This window comes from Sorex fumeus, unplaced genomic scaffold (assembly GCF_029834395.1).
Source record: "Sorex fumeus unplaced genomic scaffold, SorFum_2.1 ptg000063l, whole genome shotgun sequence".
NCBI lineage: Eukaryota > Metazoa > Chordata > Mammalia > Eulipotyphla > Soricidae > Sorex > Sorex fumeus.
Genome location: NW_026606120.1, coordinates 641,584 through 658,446, shown reverse-complemented (window position 1 = coordinate 658,446; position 16,863 = coordinate 641,584). Strand labels below are relative to the sequence as shown.

Genomic DNA, 16,863 nt, shown 5'->3' with positions numbered 1-16,863 from the left:
CTATGTTTGCTGTTCCCTTTCTGTATTTCCTAGTATAAATAACTCGTGTTTTACAGAATACAAAGAAACAGTCCAATGTGATATATGTTTATTAAAGGTTTTCTTATGAACTAAAAAAACTTTTTCAATAACACAATGCAAAAAATTCAAGTTAAAATGTAGCTGAGCAATGGAGACTTTCAGATCCAAATTTACAAAATAAAGGAATATAAGTGGAAAGCATTTATTCTGTTTTCCCTAGATTTTTCTTTTGCCTTATACCCTTGACTTCATATGAAGTATGTATTTCTTACATGTGTATTAAGTATGTATTTCTTTCTTCTATAAAGAGAAGGCACTAAAATAAACACCAGGGAGATCCCACATAGAAATAAGATAGGACATTTTCCTCAAGGTCATTGGAAAGGTAAACCAGATAATGAGAAGGCATGTTCTTGGAGAAGGATAAGAGAAAGGCAAGAAACTTTTCATATTATGAAGAAGCAGGGAGGGTGAACTTCTCCATCTCAGCTTAGGAGTCTTTCAGAAGAAAGGAGAGTGTTGTGTTCACACTTAACTCTACAAGCAGCTTTCAAACTTTTCTGAAGACCTAATATTGCAGCTCTACAGGTGAAAATCAAGACACCCTGATTTATAAAAACAAAACAAAACAAAACACTTCTTTTCAAAGCAGGCCTTCCACAATGTACCATAGTGTCCTCTCCATTAAAAAAAAAACTTCCTTATCATTTGTCAGATTTGTCATGTCAAAAGTCTATCCCAATATTTGGGTCATTTTACATCATCTATATGTATTAGGGAAAGTTGGTACAACTCTAAAACAGGGCTAAAGAACGTTACTTGATGACTGAAGTCTTGATGACTGAAGTCTTGAATGTCCTGGAAAAAAGAGAAAAAGATATATATATACTGAAAAGATATGGATGCAAACCTTTAGCCAAACAAAAGATTCTCAGACCCAGACTACTCTTTCTCCTGAGACTTAACTTACACAACAATTTTACCACGAATGCTAGAGAATAGTGACTGAGAGCATATAACACATAAAGTTTCTGTCACAAAAATTTGAATTTCAGAAATTTAATGTCTCTTCCTGAATAATTCCCAGGATGATAGCCTGAGATCTCTGTGAATATTAACATTTTTCTTAACCCAATTGGCAATAGCATATCAGATTTCAAAATAGAAACCCTGGTTTGTTGAGTTCTGAATTTCCAGGAAATTTGAGCTTAACCAGGTAAAGTAAACTTTGTTTAGGGGCTAAGATATATTTAGGATTAAATTCAGTTGGTTGGTCGGTCCTCCCGTTGTTCACTGATTTGCTCAAGCGGGCCCAGTAAAGTCTCCATCATGAGACTTGTTGTTACTGTGTTTGGCATATTGAATGCATCACAGGTAGCTTGCCAGGCTTTGCCATGCGGGAGAGATACTCTTGGTAGCTTGCCAGGCTCTCCGAGAGGGGTGGAGGAATCGAATCTGGCTCGGCTGGGCTGGCTGCATGCAAGGCAAACGCCCAACCGCTGTGCTATCGTTCCAGACCAGGATTAAATTAAAGAAAATAATATTTTATTTTCTTAGCAAAGTCTAAGTGAGGGAAATGCTGTCTGAGCCACAAGGTCCCTTACCTTTCTGACTCTCGTAGTTGATCAACAGGCCTACGGCAAAGAAGAGCAGGCCCAGAACAAAGCCCCCAATTCCACTCAGTATCTTGCTCAGTGAAATTTCACTCTCTGCCTCTAAGAAACAAAAAGAATTTTAGTGATTTGACTCCAAATATGTTTTTTATAATTTACAATCTGACATTAGGAGCTTTGAAGAAGGTAAAAGTTAAACTCAAAGAACCAGAGTAACTGACCATTTCTAGAAAAGAAACTGAAAAATCCCAGGGAGTAGTAACACAATTCGGGTATTAAGCTTACTTTAGGTGTTATATCCTTGACCTAAAGGCAACACATCTATAATTGATGATGAGACCCTGGGAATCAAGGATATTCACTGGTTCAAGATGACAGAAGTAACAAAGGGCAAAGGTGAGATTAGGCTCCATTCTTGAAAGATCATTATACTGTAGGGGATATGCTTTTCTGAAACCAAAATGAAAATTCAAGCAGAAGCATCAGAATTGCTTCAGCTGGAAATAGAGGACTGACTTATGGCCAAATTCAAAGGATGGCCATAATATTTGGTGACATGAAAAGTCAAAATCAGAGAAACCTGTCCTCTGCAATGGAGAAATTGACTTTAGGATGTATAGGTATGTGTAGAAAATACCACGTAATGTTATACTATAAGAGACTATCACAGCATCACAGTGCCAACCAGAATAAATGTGCTGAAGAAAAGGGGAACATGGGAGAAATGAAAAATGGTGTGAAAAGTGGGAAATGTGACATGCAGGGATGAGGAAATGTGTCTACATTGGTAGATGAAACACTTCTGAGATCAGAAATATACTCACTCCATTCTACTGTGATGGGGCTCTGGAGGCTTGGGTGCTCCACTTGACAGCTGTAGATGTCTCCACTCTGAGGAACTGATTCAAGCATCACCAGAGTCTGGAAGGTCCAGTCTCCATTACGGATGAGACCTGTGGAGACAAGCCCTGCCTTCTCTTCCTGGCCATTTCGGAACCACCTGACTTCAATGTGACCCGGATAGAAACCATTCACAGAACAGACCAGGAGGTTGTGGTGCTGCAGGTGCGGGATCTTTGAAGGAAACACGGTCACCATAGGCTCAACTAGGATGGAAAAATGAGCAGGAAAAAAAAATAACGTTTTTACTGGCAGTTCTTTTGTTCTTTACAAGAACAGATTCAATCACAAGTAGGATCCCATCAAACTTGGTCCCAAAGTCGCATACAAGAAGATAGTGTTTTGCATCTTGAACTCAATCTTTACAGTATTAGTCCATTGGATTTGAGCAAGGTTGTGGACACTTGTACACTGCTTTCTATTTTTCTCTTCTTTTTTGATTCACTGTGGAGCTGTGTTTACAAATATTTTGGACCATAGTGCATTTGTCATTTAATTTTTTTATTAACTCATCATTATGTACAAAATTATTCATAGTTGAGTTTTAGATATGTAATACTTCAACAGTGATCCCACCACCAGTGTCATTTCCCTCCACCAGTGTTCCTATGTTTCCCCACATAACCTCCTCAGCTCCTCCGGTTTGCCTTCTTGACAAAGGGCAATATAGTATATTAAGGTTTGATTTCAGGAATCAAGGTGCCTGATTCAGAGTGAGTATCTATGTCTTATTGACTATTAAAGAGATGCTTAATTTTTTATGTTCATCTTTATTTTCTAAATGGCCTTTAATATTTACCTTCTAGTATTATGTGGGGACTAATGTACATGTAGAATGTAAAGCAAAACTTCGAATTTAGCTTTCAAATCTCAGTTTTAACTTTCCACATTTTCTTCAGGTGAAAATATGTTTCAAATACAGTGGATACATGTCCACAAAAAATCATGATCATGATCACGATCATTCTGTTGTTCGTTGATCATGTTGATCATTCTGTTGCCTTGAGCAGGCCCCAGTAACGTCTCCTTCGTCCTAGCCCTAAAATTTTTTAAAACTGCCATATTCAAGGCTCTTTCATGGTTAGGAGAATGAGACCCATCATTGTTACTGGTATTTGGCATATTGGGTACGCCACGGGGAGTTTGCCAAGCTCTGCCATGTGGGCAGGTTACATTTGGTAGCCTGCCAGATGTCTGGCTGCGACATCTGTCACCCCCCAATGATCGCCAGGGTCCACAAAAAATGGTGGATTGAATTGGTTCTGGGGAGGAATAATAGATTTTAACAAAACACTCAACAAAGTATGAACAGAAGAAACATGCTCCATCATAATAAAGTCCATAAATGTCAAACCCAAAGACAACATCATAGTCAATGTAGAAAAAAATAAAATTTTCCCTTAAGATCATGAATCAGACAAAGATGTTCACTCTCACCAGTAACCATTAATCATGTCTTTGGAAATCCTCAATCAATTAGGCAAAAATAAATAGAGCAGAAATCCAAGATGAAAAAGAAGTATTAAAAGTATCATCATTTTCAGATAGAGTCCTTCTGGAAAAAATATGCTAAGATAGTTTGTAAATACAGTAAACTGGGAGGATACAAAAATCAATGTTAAAGACCTGTAATAGTTCCATATACAATGAGTAAACAGGAGTAAAACACTTCCATTTGCAATCTTATAAAATAAAATAAAATTCCTGGGGGCTGGAGCAATAGCACAGCGGGTAGGGCGTTTGCCTTGCACACGGCCAACCCGGGTTCGATTCCCAGCATCCCATATGGTTCCCCGAGCACCGCCAGGAGTAATTCCTGAGTGCAGAGCCAGGAGTAAGCCCTGTGCATCGCTGGGTGTGACCCAAAAAGCAAAAAAATAAAAATAAAATTCCTGGGAGAATATTTAGCAAAGAAAATGAAACACAACTACACTGAAAAGTTTATGGTGTATGATGTTGGGGCTGGAGTGATAGCGCAGCAGGTAGGGGGTTTTCCTTGTACGCAACCAACCCAGGATCGATTTCCAGCATCCCATATGGTCCCTCGAGCACTGCCAGTAGTAATTCCTGAGAGCAAAGCCAGGAGTAACGGCTGCGTATAGCCTGGTGTGACCCAAAAAGAAAAAAAAGAAAAAGAAAAGAAAGTGTATGACGTTATTAAAATTAACAGAGGAAGTAGAAGGAGGGAACTTTAAGTAGTCCACAAAACAAAAGGTTTAAGATGGTTAATAATGGTTAGTAATTTTGTAGTAACTTTCATTAAAAAATTTAAATTCTGTAATAATAATAATAGACATGTTTTAATACCATAATAATATGCAAAGACAGAAGATAGTCCACAAACTGGAGAAAGTCCTAAATAAAAGATCGGCAAAGGTGTTTCTCTATGAAGAAAAATTACAGAATCACTTGGAAAACTCTGGAGGTGATAAAAACAAATCATTTTTAGAGCAGTAAAAATTAAAAAATATTTAGGAAAACTTCAAGAACCTTATAAATGAATTTTCTTTTTAAATATGGAACTGGAGTCTTAGCAGAATGGGATTAGCTCCTGCTTTGCATGCTGAAGGCCAGGGGTCAGTTCCCTGACATTGGGATTTATTCTGGAAGTTACCCACAATGCCTCCGGACCAGCCCTGGCTCCATCCAGCACTGAATTGTGAGTTCCAAAGACAAATGAAAAAAAAAAAACAAAACGTTTTAATGAAAGTTTAGCAACATTGGATAAAAGATCAAAGCAAAGGAAATGTAAGACAAATGGTTAAAAATGTAAAAGGATATTATCTTCACCTACTTAAACAGTATTAGCATCTTGAAAATAGTAACAGCGGGATATTTGGACACACAATTGTAACTTAAATGGGTACTTTCATAATCACTTCCACAGTGTGAAGAGCATAAACACGAAAAAGGCAAGAAACTTGAACTGGAAGGAAACCTGAAAAGACCAGGAAGGCAAGAAACTTGAACTGGAAGGAAACCTGAAAAGACCAGGAAGGGCCTCCTCCAGCCCTCAAAAATCCTGAAATTTTCCTGGATGAAAGGCTGATTCCCACAAACATCTCACTGCAAGGGCGCAAGGGCTCAGGACTGGAACCTGAGGGAGGGAGGAGGAGTCTGATTTTCCCCCACATTCTCCCCATTTACACCCTCAGAACCTTCCTTAAATCTTTATACAACCATAGATACCTTAACAGACCTTCCCTAGATCTTCACCACTCAGCGACTTGCCTTCAGCCCCAGTGCTGCTTCCCAGAAACCACCCCCCCCCCACACACACACACACACCTTCACCTTCCCACAAGGACCACCAAGAATTCTTGACACCCCTCCCTACTATCCCAGGCTACCGCTCACCTCACAGTCTCTTGGTTCCACCTCACCACACCCCTACACCACACACGCTTCTGTCTCATTGTGCAGGAACACAGTCACTGTCTCCTCCACAGCACAGGGTGATGCCAGCTCAGCCAGTACTTAAGGGCTATCTCTTGATCCTTGATTGCTCTCTCTCTCTCTCTCTCTCTCTCTCTCTCTCTCTCTCTCTCTCTGTGTGTGTGTGTGTTTCTCAGTCCCTCTCTACCTCCCTTTCTCTGTCTCTGTCTCCATCTCTTTTACACACACACACACACACACACACACACACACACACACACACACACACACACACACAGTGCTCACCTCGCCGCTGCACAGTGAAGCTCTCCCCGACCTTGTAGTTGTGTTTGCAGAACCTGCGCACCGCGGCCCGCTTATGCTCTAAGGTGTCCTTTTGTCGATTCCAGGATTCAGCGTTTTGCTGCCCCAGCTCAGTCACTGGCCAGAACTCGCCCAAGTCGCTGTCGAAGCGCACGAACTCCTCTCGGTTATAGAAGTATCTTTCCAGGTAGCGCACCCGCTCCGTCCCATTGGAGAAACGACACTCATGCTTTATTTGATACTGGAAACTCACTGTAAGGACAGGAGGGCTGAGTGAGGGTGGGGACTGGGGAGAGACTGGTGGGGAACCCCCTAATCCAGCAGCCAAGGCCCTGGAGAGACAGCACCCCTGACTCAGTTTTCTTTCACTACAATTTTCCATGTACCAAGAGTTTATCTGTCAATCACCTGATGCAAGAGGGGTACCCATGGACAGGGAAAACTCCTCTGATCTTGTCCTTTGGGACTTGCTCTGTCTCCTCTGGTCCTGAGAACAGGAGGCCTGATTTGGTCCCCCATCACCTCCTCCTGGAACACCTCAAGACTCACCCCACCTCTCTCACCCCACAGACCTACAGCTCCTGAAATCCTCTGGCACTTTCTGTCTGAACATCCTGCTGACATGGGCCTCCTCTGTGAGTTCTGAGGAGACAAGGCAGATTAATCCAGTCCAGCTGAAGCTGAAAGTTAAAGAATATGGTGAACAAATACCAAACACACAAGATCTTATACAGGGCTGAGAAATGTAAGAACAAAAATGGGGGGGGGGGTTCTGTTACTGAGATTAACACAATGACCAAAATCGCATGACTGCTCTCTGAGGAGTGACTTGTAAGATGTGAGTGGAAAGGTTTAATAATGAGGGGACTGGTGGGATGTGTGTACACATGTTGAGATAAAGGGAAGTACATTTTAATGAGACATAAAGCCACTTTTGGTTCCTGGAAGATGCTCATCAATTCAGTGTTTAAACATGGGTTTATGTTTCCCTAAAATGTGTGTCCATTTACCCCAGGATGTGTACACATATCCCACCTACCCCCTCAGCAATTAACCTTTCAACTCACATCCTATATGTCACTCCTCAGAGCACACTTCTCTACTTCTCTGGCCCCCTAATGTAATTTTGATCATCCTATTCTGTGTACCAGAACCCCCCACCACCACCACCCCATTTAGTTCTGACATTTTTTGGTCCTGTATCAGTTCTGGTATGTTTGGCTTTTGTTCTTCATGTTCATTTTCACTAACTCTCAGCGCAGAAACTCCTCTCTGTTATAGAAACATCTCTCCAGGATCCGCATCCTCTCCATTCCATTGAGAAATGACACTCAAGACTATCTCAGAAACAGGAAATGTGCTGCAGGGACAGAAAGACAGGGTGAGGGTGGAAAATCTGACAGGGACGACCCCCAATGCCAGGGTGCATACCTATGACTGAATTCACCAGCACCCTAAGACTCCATGCTGCAGGGATTCAATTACCATCCACCTGCTGCAGAAGAAGACCAAGGGTCAAAGGGAATTACCCTGCTCCTGGCATTTGGAACTTGCCTGAGACCAGGAGGCCTGAACTGAAGGGTCTCCTATCACCTCCTCCTGGAACATGAAGCCTCAGAACTCCCTGACCCCCCACTTCCTACCCCACAGCCCTGCAGCTCCTGAAACCTTACAGCACTTCTGTCTGAACATCCTCCCAGGTGACCTGAGCCTTCTCTGGGGGTTCTGAGGAGACAAAGCAGACAAGTCCAGACCAGCCTGAAGCTGAGAGTTAGTGTGATGAACAAAAGCAAAACACACTAGAATTCATATAGGACTGAGAAATGTCAGAACAAAATGGCGGGGGGGTGTCTGGTATAGAGAATAACTAACAGGATAATCAAAACTACATGAGGAGGCCGGAGAAATGTGTTTTGAGAAGTGACATGTAAGATATTACTTGAAACGTTAATTGCTGAGGGGAAACATTTCAGGGAAACATAAGGCCACTTTTAAACAATGAATTGATGAGTTTCCTCTAGGAACCAAAAGTTCAAACAGAGTCAGTAGAAGGAGGGTGGGAGAAATCACAGGGCCATGTCTGAACATTCTTGTAGTGATGTTACAGTTTTGAATATAACTAAAGTTAAAGGAGATTGATGAAGAATTTTAAGATAAAGCTGTGATCCTAATAAAGTTCTGCATTTTCTTAACTGAATTTCCAAGCTCCAAGTACTGAGAATACATCAGATATTAAAAAAGAAAGAAAGAAAGAAAGGAAGGAAGGAAGAAAGAAAGAAAGAAAGAAAGAAAGAAAGAAAAAATACCAAATCACTGGAAATCTGACCTATTGAGTGAACAAGTCAGACATGCCTCCGGTTCTATAGATCAATCAGTTGCTTACAATTGGGTGGTTGAAAAATATATCATATATGTCACGGTCACCCCGTTGTTCATCGATTTGCTTTAGCGGGCCCAGTAACATTGTGAGATTTGTTACTGTGTTTGACATATCGAATACATCACAGGGAGCTTGCCAGGCTCTGCCATGAGGGCGAGATACTCTTGGTATCTTGCCGGGCTCTCTGAGAGGGGCGGAGGAATCAAACTCGGGTCGGCCATGTTCACTGTGTGCAAGGCTAACACCCTACCCGCTGTGCTATCACTTCAGCCCATCATATATGTAAGAATATAATATATGTGATATATTTATATACACATGCATGTATCCCTTTTTTGTATCTATGTTTTACTGAGCTGGGAGCATTTCAGAAAGAGGCATAAAGGGTGAAAAGTTAAAAGAATATAAAGATAAGACAGCTAGTAGAGTGCTTGAGTTGAATGAGGCAGCCAGTATTCAATTGCCAGCACCCCATGAGATTTCCCTGAACCCTGCCAGGAGTGATCTCTTAAATCACTATCAGAACCAGGAGTAAGTCTGGAGCACTGCTGGATATGCCTGACCCCTGTCCCCCAACAAAACAGAATGTAGAATTTCTTCATCAATTGGATACAATATTCCCAGAAGCATTTGTAGCAGACATGATTTATGATACAATAACAAGTGATTGAAAGTTTACAGAAGTAATGATGACCCATAACATTTTGAAAACTATTTCAATTGGCAAAAAAAATCATGAATTTTTTTAATATGCCTAACTTAATATTCAAATTGAGTAGTTTAAGGCTTTGAAAAAGAAGGATACAGGACTCCTTCGAAAAAGGGAAGTGGGTACACTGGTGATGGGTGTGCTGTTAAAATTATGTGAATGAGAAGTCATTATTAACAGAATCCCAATCAGCAAAAAGCTTTAAAAATTAAAAATGTTTTAAAATAAAAGAAAGTGATACATTTATGTAGTTATCTAACATTTTTTACTATCAAACTATAATGAGAATTAAGGTACTGAATTGGAAGGTGAATGTTTTTGTACAGAATAGTCAGTACAGGGTCTGGAGCAATAGCACAGTTGATAGGGTGTTTGCCTTGCACTCGGCTGACCTGGATTCTATTCCCAACATCCCATATGGTTCCAGGTTTAACTCTCTAAATCTTGTCAAAATTTGATGGCAACAACCAATGTTCAATGACAGATTGATGAACACAGAAGTTGTGTTGTGTTCAATGTATACAATGGAAGACTCTGCAGCTGTAAAAAAAGATGAAATCTAGCAATTCCCTGCAAGGTGGATGGAACTGGAATATACTGTAATCAGGGAAATAAATCAGAGGGAGAAAGAAAACCACCAGTTGATCTCACTCATTTGTGATATAGAGATATACAAACCAAAATAAAGGAATAGACAGTACAGAGTGATGATAATCCCTGGCCTGGATTACAAACTCATCAATGGGAGAATGGGGAGGGGAATGAAAATGTGAACTAGCAATAACAAGGGACAGTTTTGGGTTCATTTATGGTAGTCAGATGCAGTAATTTTGTACATCAACACTATAAACATTGCTCTATTCTGTTATAATTTTAAAATTATAAACATGTAAATTAAGTGGAGAGAATAAAGCAATAAGAAGGTTTTTATGGATTATAAAATCATGTTCTTGTATGTGCTAATCCTACAGACTCACTCCGTTGCTTCTGTCTTTGTTTTCAGTGTCTATGCCACACTCATGATGCTCAGGAATTACTCCTGGCTCTGTGCTGAGGAATGACTTTTTTTTGGGGGGGGGTCACACCCGACAATGCTCAGGGGTTACTCCTGGATTTGAACTGAGGAATCACAACTGGCGGTGCTCGGGGGACAATATGGGATGCTGGGAATCGAACCCAGGTCAGCCGCATGCAAGGCAAACGCCCTATCCACTGTGCTATTGCTCCAGCCCCAGGATTGACTCTTGACTCTGTGTTCAGGGATGACTCCAAGTGAGACTCAGAGGTGCGTTGCCAGAGATCTAACCAGGCTTTGCTGCATTCAAAGCTTTCCCCTCTGTATTATGCCTCTCACCCTGTACACTGACTCAAAATAAAGCAAAGAGTGACAGGATAAAGCCAAAATGCAGTAAGTCTGAAAGTTTTATGGATTATACTTTTACTTTATTTACATAGGGTCAGACCCAGGAGTACTGAGGGCTTACTCCAGATTCTTTGCTCAGAGATCATTACTAGTGAGCTTTGGAAACAATTGCGGTGCTGGAGTTTGAACCCAGATCATTCATCTGCTGTTGTGCTATCTCTCTAATGTTTATTTCATTTTTTAAAAAATAAAAAATGTGGTGTGGATATAGAGTAACGGTTCAACAGTCACTTTGTCTCAGTGGTGTGACAACAATAGAGTAATTGGTTCAACAGTCACTTTGTCTCAGTGGTGTGAGCTTTTTGCAGAGAAACTAGACTGAGAAAACTAAAAAATGTGCTTTGTAATTTACAATTGCTTCAATACTTACATTCCTATATTTATAATTTAAAACTACAATCATGTATTTATAATTTTAAAATTAAATCAGAATAGGGCAATGTTTATGGTGTTGATGTGTAAAATTACTGCATCTGACTACCATTTACAATTTTTTTGTAAAAAGTACTTCTGTTTATTAATTTATCTTGAACCTCCTGACATTTTCTTCCATTAGGAAAAGTTATAAATAATCTTTAAGCTCTGTTTTTACAGCATTTTGCAGAGGCCTACAAACCCACAGGTTTTTTAAAGAAAAAAACTGTTAGTGTTTATTAGAAGGTTAATAACTAATCAACCTCAAATATTTGTCAGAGAAAATGAGCTATGATTATGTTTTCAAATAAATCAAATTGATTTTGCAAATAAATTTTTGGAAGATATATTATATTCCTTGTTTCCTGGGAGATGAGGAAACACTTCTTTCCTCTAGATACTGGCTTGAAAAAGTATTCACATATAAAGAAAATGTTACTAGCACTGTAGCAGTGTCCTCCCGTTGTTCTTTGATTTGCTCTAGCGGGCTCAGTAACGTCTCCATTGCGAGACCTGTTGTTACTGTGTTTGACATATCGAATGCATCACAGGTATTACATTAACATAAAAAATTTTTTAAATGTTAATAAGTTTTATGTCATTCCAAGAATTTTTATAGCTTTGAGAATCCTTGAAAATGTTAGGATTTTCAATAACAAGGATGATTTATTAAAAGTTATTAAAGTGTTGAATATTAACCCCAAGTGTTTTAGGCTTCATCAGTGAATTACACCTTTTCCTCCCCCCTCCCTCCCCCAGAGACTTACGGTACTCTTACAAGCACTTCTAATACCCAGAGTTTATCTTTAACATTTCCTTTGTGCTTTACCTCCAATTCTTCTTGCTACTAAATTCCCCAAGCCGGATTTGTTTACCTATAAAGTCAAACCTTCTGACTACTGGATTTTATATCTGTAGTAAATTACTTGCTTTTCTCTTTCTTCTAAAACCACTTTATATTTTACTATAGAACAACATTTTTTGTTTAAAGAAAGACCATTTAATACTATGCTCCTAATATTGGGGAGTTAATTGACTCTAGAGCTGGAGTGATAGCATAGTGGGTAGGGCATTTGCCTTGCACGCGACTGACCCAGGTTTGATTCCTATGTCCCTCTCGAAGAGCCTGGCAAGCTACCTAGTATATCCCGCCCGCACGGCAGAGCCTGGCAAGCTCCCCATAGCGTATTAGATATGCCAAAAACAGTATCAACAAGTCTCACAATGGAGACATTACTGGTGCATGCTCTAGCAAATTGATGAACAACTAGATGACAGTGCTACAGTGCTACAATTGACTCTAAAATGTATCTATTCCTGGGCATTTGTCATAAGATGCCTTGACTCAGACTTCAGTCATGGAAGTTCCTAGCACCTCAAAAAGCTGGGTCAAATGAGGGATCTCTTGATGGACCAGGGGGAAGCAGAAAAGCTATCCTGGCTTCAATATGGAATAGTCTAGAAATCATAAAGCAAGGTCTTGATACAAGCTGAAATGATCTAGAAGACAGAACCCCTTGGAGTAGAAAAAAACTATACAGGCCTGAGGACTTATAGTCTGGAATTTACTTTAAAAGTCTGATTGGCTTTTTAATTTCTGTCTCTGGAGCCCAGAGAACAAAGTTTTGGAATCTACATTTCTTTCTGCATTTATCCAAATAAGACTTAATTGTTTGATATGTGCTAGCAGCAAGGGAAAGAGAAAAGAAATATAGATGCTTGTTATCCCAGAGCAAATTACTCAGAATAGTCTCAAACAGAGCATCTCTTTAAATTAATCCCCCCAAAAAAGTTACCTCCGTTGAAATGCTTGTAATGATCAATCATACCTACTTGCAGTTCTATACCTTGAAACCCCTCAGATGTTCTATAAGTATGCCATTCAGTCCCCAGACTCATTTTCCCTGACATTTGGTGAGTGGGTGCCTCAGCAGAATTCACATCTGACATTCCTGGGTGGGTGCCTCAGTAGAATTCACAGTAAAGAAATAGAGAAACAACTTGGACCAGAGATACCACAGCATAAGATGCTTGCCTTTTATGTAGTTCATATGGGTTCAATCCCTAGCACTCTAGGTCTCTGGTGGTTACCTGAGACCACCAGATGTGATCACAGAGCACAGATATAGGAGTAAGACCTGAGTACCAGTTACCTTAACCAGCTTCCCACCGCCCAGCATCTCCCCCCCCCCCCCCACACACACACAAATAATGAGGAAAACTGTTGGGTAACATTGCTCTGTCCTTCAAGAAGCTTAGGTTTTATCTGGTTACACCCACCTCAGTGCTCCTGAAGCACTTCCACTTCCATTGTGTTTATCTGTAAACAGTCTTCCCTATGCTCTCCCACCCAGTTAATCAGCTTTCCCCTTAATCAGACTTTGTTAATTTGTAAAATCAGTTTCCCAGAAATCTATGATTTTATATGTATAAGTGAAATATTGCCTTTTTCCTCTCCTTATGCCTTATGAATAGTTTACCTTAAAGTAATATCCTTTTTGTATAGATACAGAAAGAACGTTAACATTATGCTTTGTAACTTAGGATTTGATTGGCCTTGAATATTATTCACTCCTGGGCATCTTTCTCGACTTAAGCCTCAGTTGCCCATAGTTCCTAACACCCCAAAAGCAGGGTCCCGACGAGGGACTGAATGGGCCCAGGGCAAGCGGTGAGCTACCCTGGCAGCGAAATGGGCCAGGCCAAAGTGCCACGATTCTTAACTATAAGTTAAGAGTTTGATCATGGACAAATGCTGTCATGATCCAAGGTAACGACAAGACTAGGATCCTGCTAGGGGTGGGAAAGACTATCTGGCCTGAGCACCGTAGTCTGAGATCAAGATGGCCCTAGGAGAGCAATTCTATAAGTTTAAGATATTTCTTACTGTATCCATACAAAATGATTTATATTATATTCTTGTACGCTTGTCGGTCAAGGAGAGGAGAGGCAAGCCCATGGAATTCTGCTCTAGGGTGGGTCCTCCTGCTGAGGAAGGATCGTCCTAGGAGCGGTCTTCCCTGAGGCTAAGATTTCTACCCCTGTTGATCTCCACCCCTATTGATTGTGACCACACCTATGTAATTGTCTTCCCCAATTGCTCTTGGAGGGAGATATAGGGACAGTAGATGGGGCAAAAGGGGAGGGAAATAGAGAGACAAGGGGAGAAGAGGAAAGAATCAGAATAAACTATGACTAATACCAACCAGCCTGGCCCTCGTTCCTTCCTCCGCCTGACCATCGCCATCGACCTCTCCGGGGTGGTAGAAGGGTGAGACTACCGAACGCGGGTGGCGGGAGAGATAGAGCCGCCGCCGTGTGGGTGCCGTGCCCCCTCATGTGTGAGTTTACACAGAAAACTGTGATTATAGCTATCAAAAAGCATGGCTAACTAAAAAAATAGACTGTGGTAAACTATTTTATGAAATTTGGCACCAAGACATACTTCAGACAGTAAGATGCCTTGACTTGCTTATTACCTCTCAGTCCTTTGGAATGTAGCAACATTCACACTCTAAATTCTGCTGAGGTGTATCATTTGAATCATTTGGAATTGTTGAATTTTACCTAGTTTTGAACCACAAAACTCCAATTTATATAACTGATCATATGCTACCTTCTGTAGAATTGAATACCTTCTGTAGGCTTGAAAACTTTCTGTGGACTTGAATATCTTCTGTGGACTCAGGTCAGCAAATTGGAAGAGGTAGGAGAAAGTAATAATAAATGTAGGGATAAAATGCATTAATAAACAACACTAACCTGTGCCATGTTTTCAGAAGACATATAACTATAGACGATTCAAGAATACACCACAGTTGCCCCTTTTCTATAGAAGCAGAGAAAGTATTGTAGATCTCTGCTTCATTCAAGTACCTTAACAGTAAGTCTGATTTTTTAGAAAACCTCCAGTGGAGGGATACAGTACAGGACTTTTAAGTATTGGGTTAAGTGGAAAAGGAGAGAATAACATGGAGGAAGCCTCTTGTGGTATCCATACATATTAGAAAGAAGTATCAACACATGGGCTGGAGCGATAGCACAGTGGTAGGGCGTTTGCCTTGCATGCAGCCAATATGGCCGACCTGAGTTCGATTCCTCCGCCCCTCTCAGAGAGTCCGGAAAGCTACCGAGAGTATCTCGCCCACACGGCAGAGCCTGGCAAGCTACCTGTGACATAGTCAATATGTCAAACACAGTAACAACAAGTCTCACAATGGAGACATTACTGGGCCCGCCGAGCAAATTGATGAACAACAGGAGGACCATGACCTTGATCAACATACAGCTCATGCTAAAGACAAAATTCCAGGTCTTCTAAGAGAAGCCTTTCTAATTCCTTTTGACTCTCAATAAACTTTTTAAGAAACGGTCCCCTTTTTAAGGAAAGTTCTACATAATAAGATAATCAGTATTTTAAAATAATCATTTGAAGTTTTAAATTTCTATCTCTTCTCAATGTGGCAAGGGAAATGGATGCAAGACAGGAGATAATTTTTAGAAAATAGTTACAATGATTTTTTTGTATATGGAGATTATGATCACAGCTCTGGTTCAGAGTTAATATCTAAACTGTTTCAACTATGGAAAAGAATTGAGTCTCAATTAGGAACCGAAAGGTGATCACTGAGTTTCCATAGAGGACACATCCCGGGCACAGACAAACCTATTTCCTTATCCCCTTCCCCAATAGTTCGCCCTCAAGTGTCCACTTACATGAGGTGTCCCTGACCCAAGCAAGGGTAGGACTCAGCACCATCACTATCAGTGGCAGAGCTGACATCTGGGAGGCTCTGAGGAAGTAAAGGCACCACATGCTGGAGACCACGAGAGGACCCGGGAGAGGGGATACAGTAAATCTCACTAAGGTCCACTTTCATTCACACTCTACATATTAACAGTTGAGGAATTCATTTCTTTGCTCTGGAATTGGATAATCTCGGTCTTGAGAACCAATCAGCACAAGAGGCAAATGACATACTCAGTTACTGGTCAGAGACTCAGTTTTCAGGTCCTCTTCTGAAATTTAGAGATGTTTCCATATTAAGAAAATAGTTTTCATTGACTAATGAAAGATTTAATCCAATTGTATCTGAAATGTTTTAGTTGGGCCCCTATTGCAAGGCATCTCTGTACTATAATAATGACCCAAAATGTTGACTTTTGAGAAAGTCTGCATTACTCATGTATGTATGAAGACACATTTTTTTGAAAAATTTGTGGTTCTCTCTCTCTCTCTCTCTCTCTCTCTCTCTGTTTAACAGAAGGGCAGGTAGAGGAAATAGATTGTAAATTAGGTGACCTATAATGTGGTCTTTATTGCACCATAATGATCTGAAGTTTACTTTAAGGAAATTATTTAATATCTCACAGTTTAAATGGAGACACTGATTTGTGGGGTATTTTCATACTAAAGAGTATTGTAATTCTGTGTATAGTTGGAGGAACAACTTCTTCTGGGTCTGGTGATATTATAGCTCTTGGTTATAAAGGATAATCAGCACTCTTTTACACATATAATAAACAAAAAAAGAAGTTATTTGATAATTTTTCTTCAGTGAAAAATTTCATCAATCTCTCCTGATGCTATAACTGAGTTTACTAGCATCTACAGAATACAAATAGAAAACAGACTTAGAGAAGGTGGTCTGGGAGAATGAAGGTTTCCCAGTTACCTTTGTGACAGCAGTTCACTATATGATAA

The 16,863-nt window shown here is 40.3% G+C and overlaps 1 protein-coding gene across 1 annotated transcript; it reads right to left on the bottom strand.

Annotated features, from left to right (window-relative positions):
* Positions 1–780: 780 nt before the first annotated feature.
* Positions 781–15,975, bottom strand: LOC130035301 (DLA class II histocompatibility antigen, DR-1 beta chain-like). Its single transcript, XM_056126913.1, has 5 exons — positions 15,876–15,975; positions 6,216–6,485; positions 2,459–2,740; positions 1,626–1,736; positions 781–879 (listed from the first exon to the last, which is right to left on the bottom strand). The coding sequence occupies exons 1-5, from the start codon at positions 15,973–15,975 to the stop codon at positions 827–829; spliced, it is 816 nt and encodes a 271-aa protein (XP_055982888.1). The 3' UTR covers positions 781–826.
* Positions 15,976–16,863: the final 888 nt, after the last annotated feature.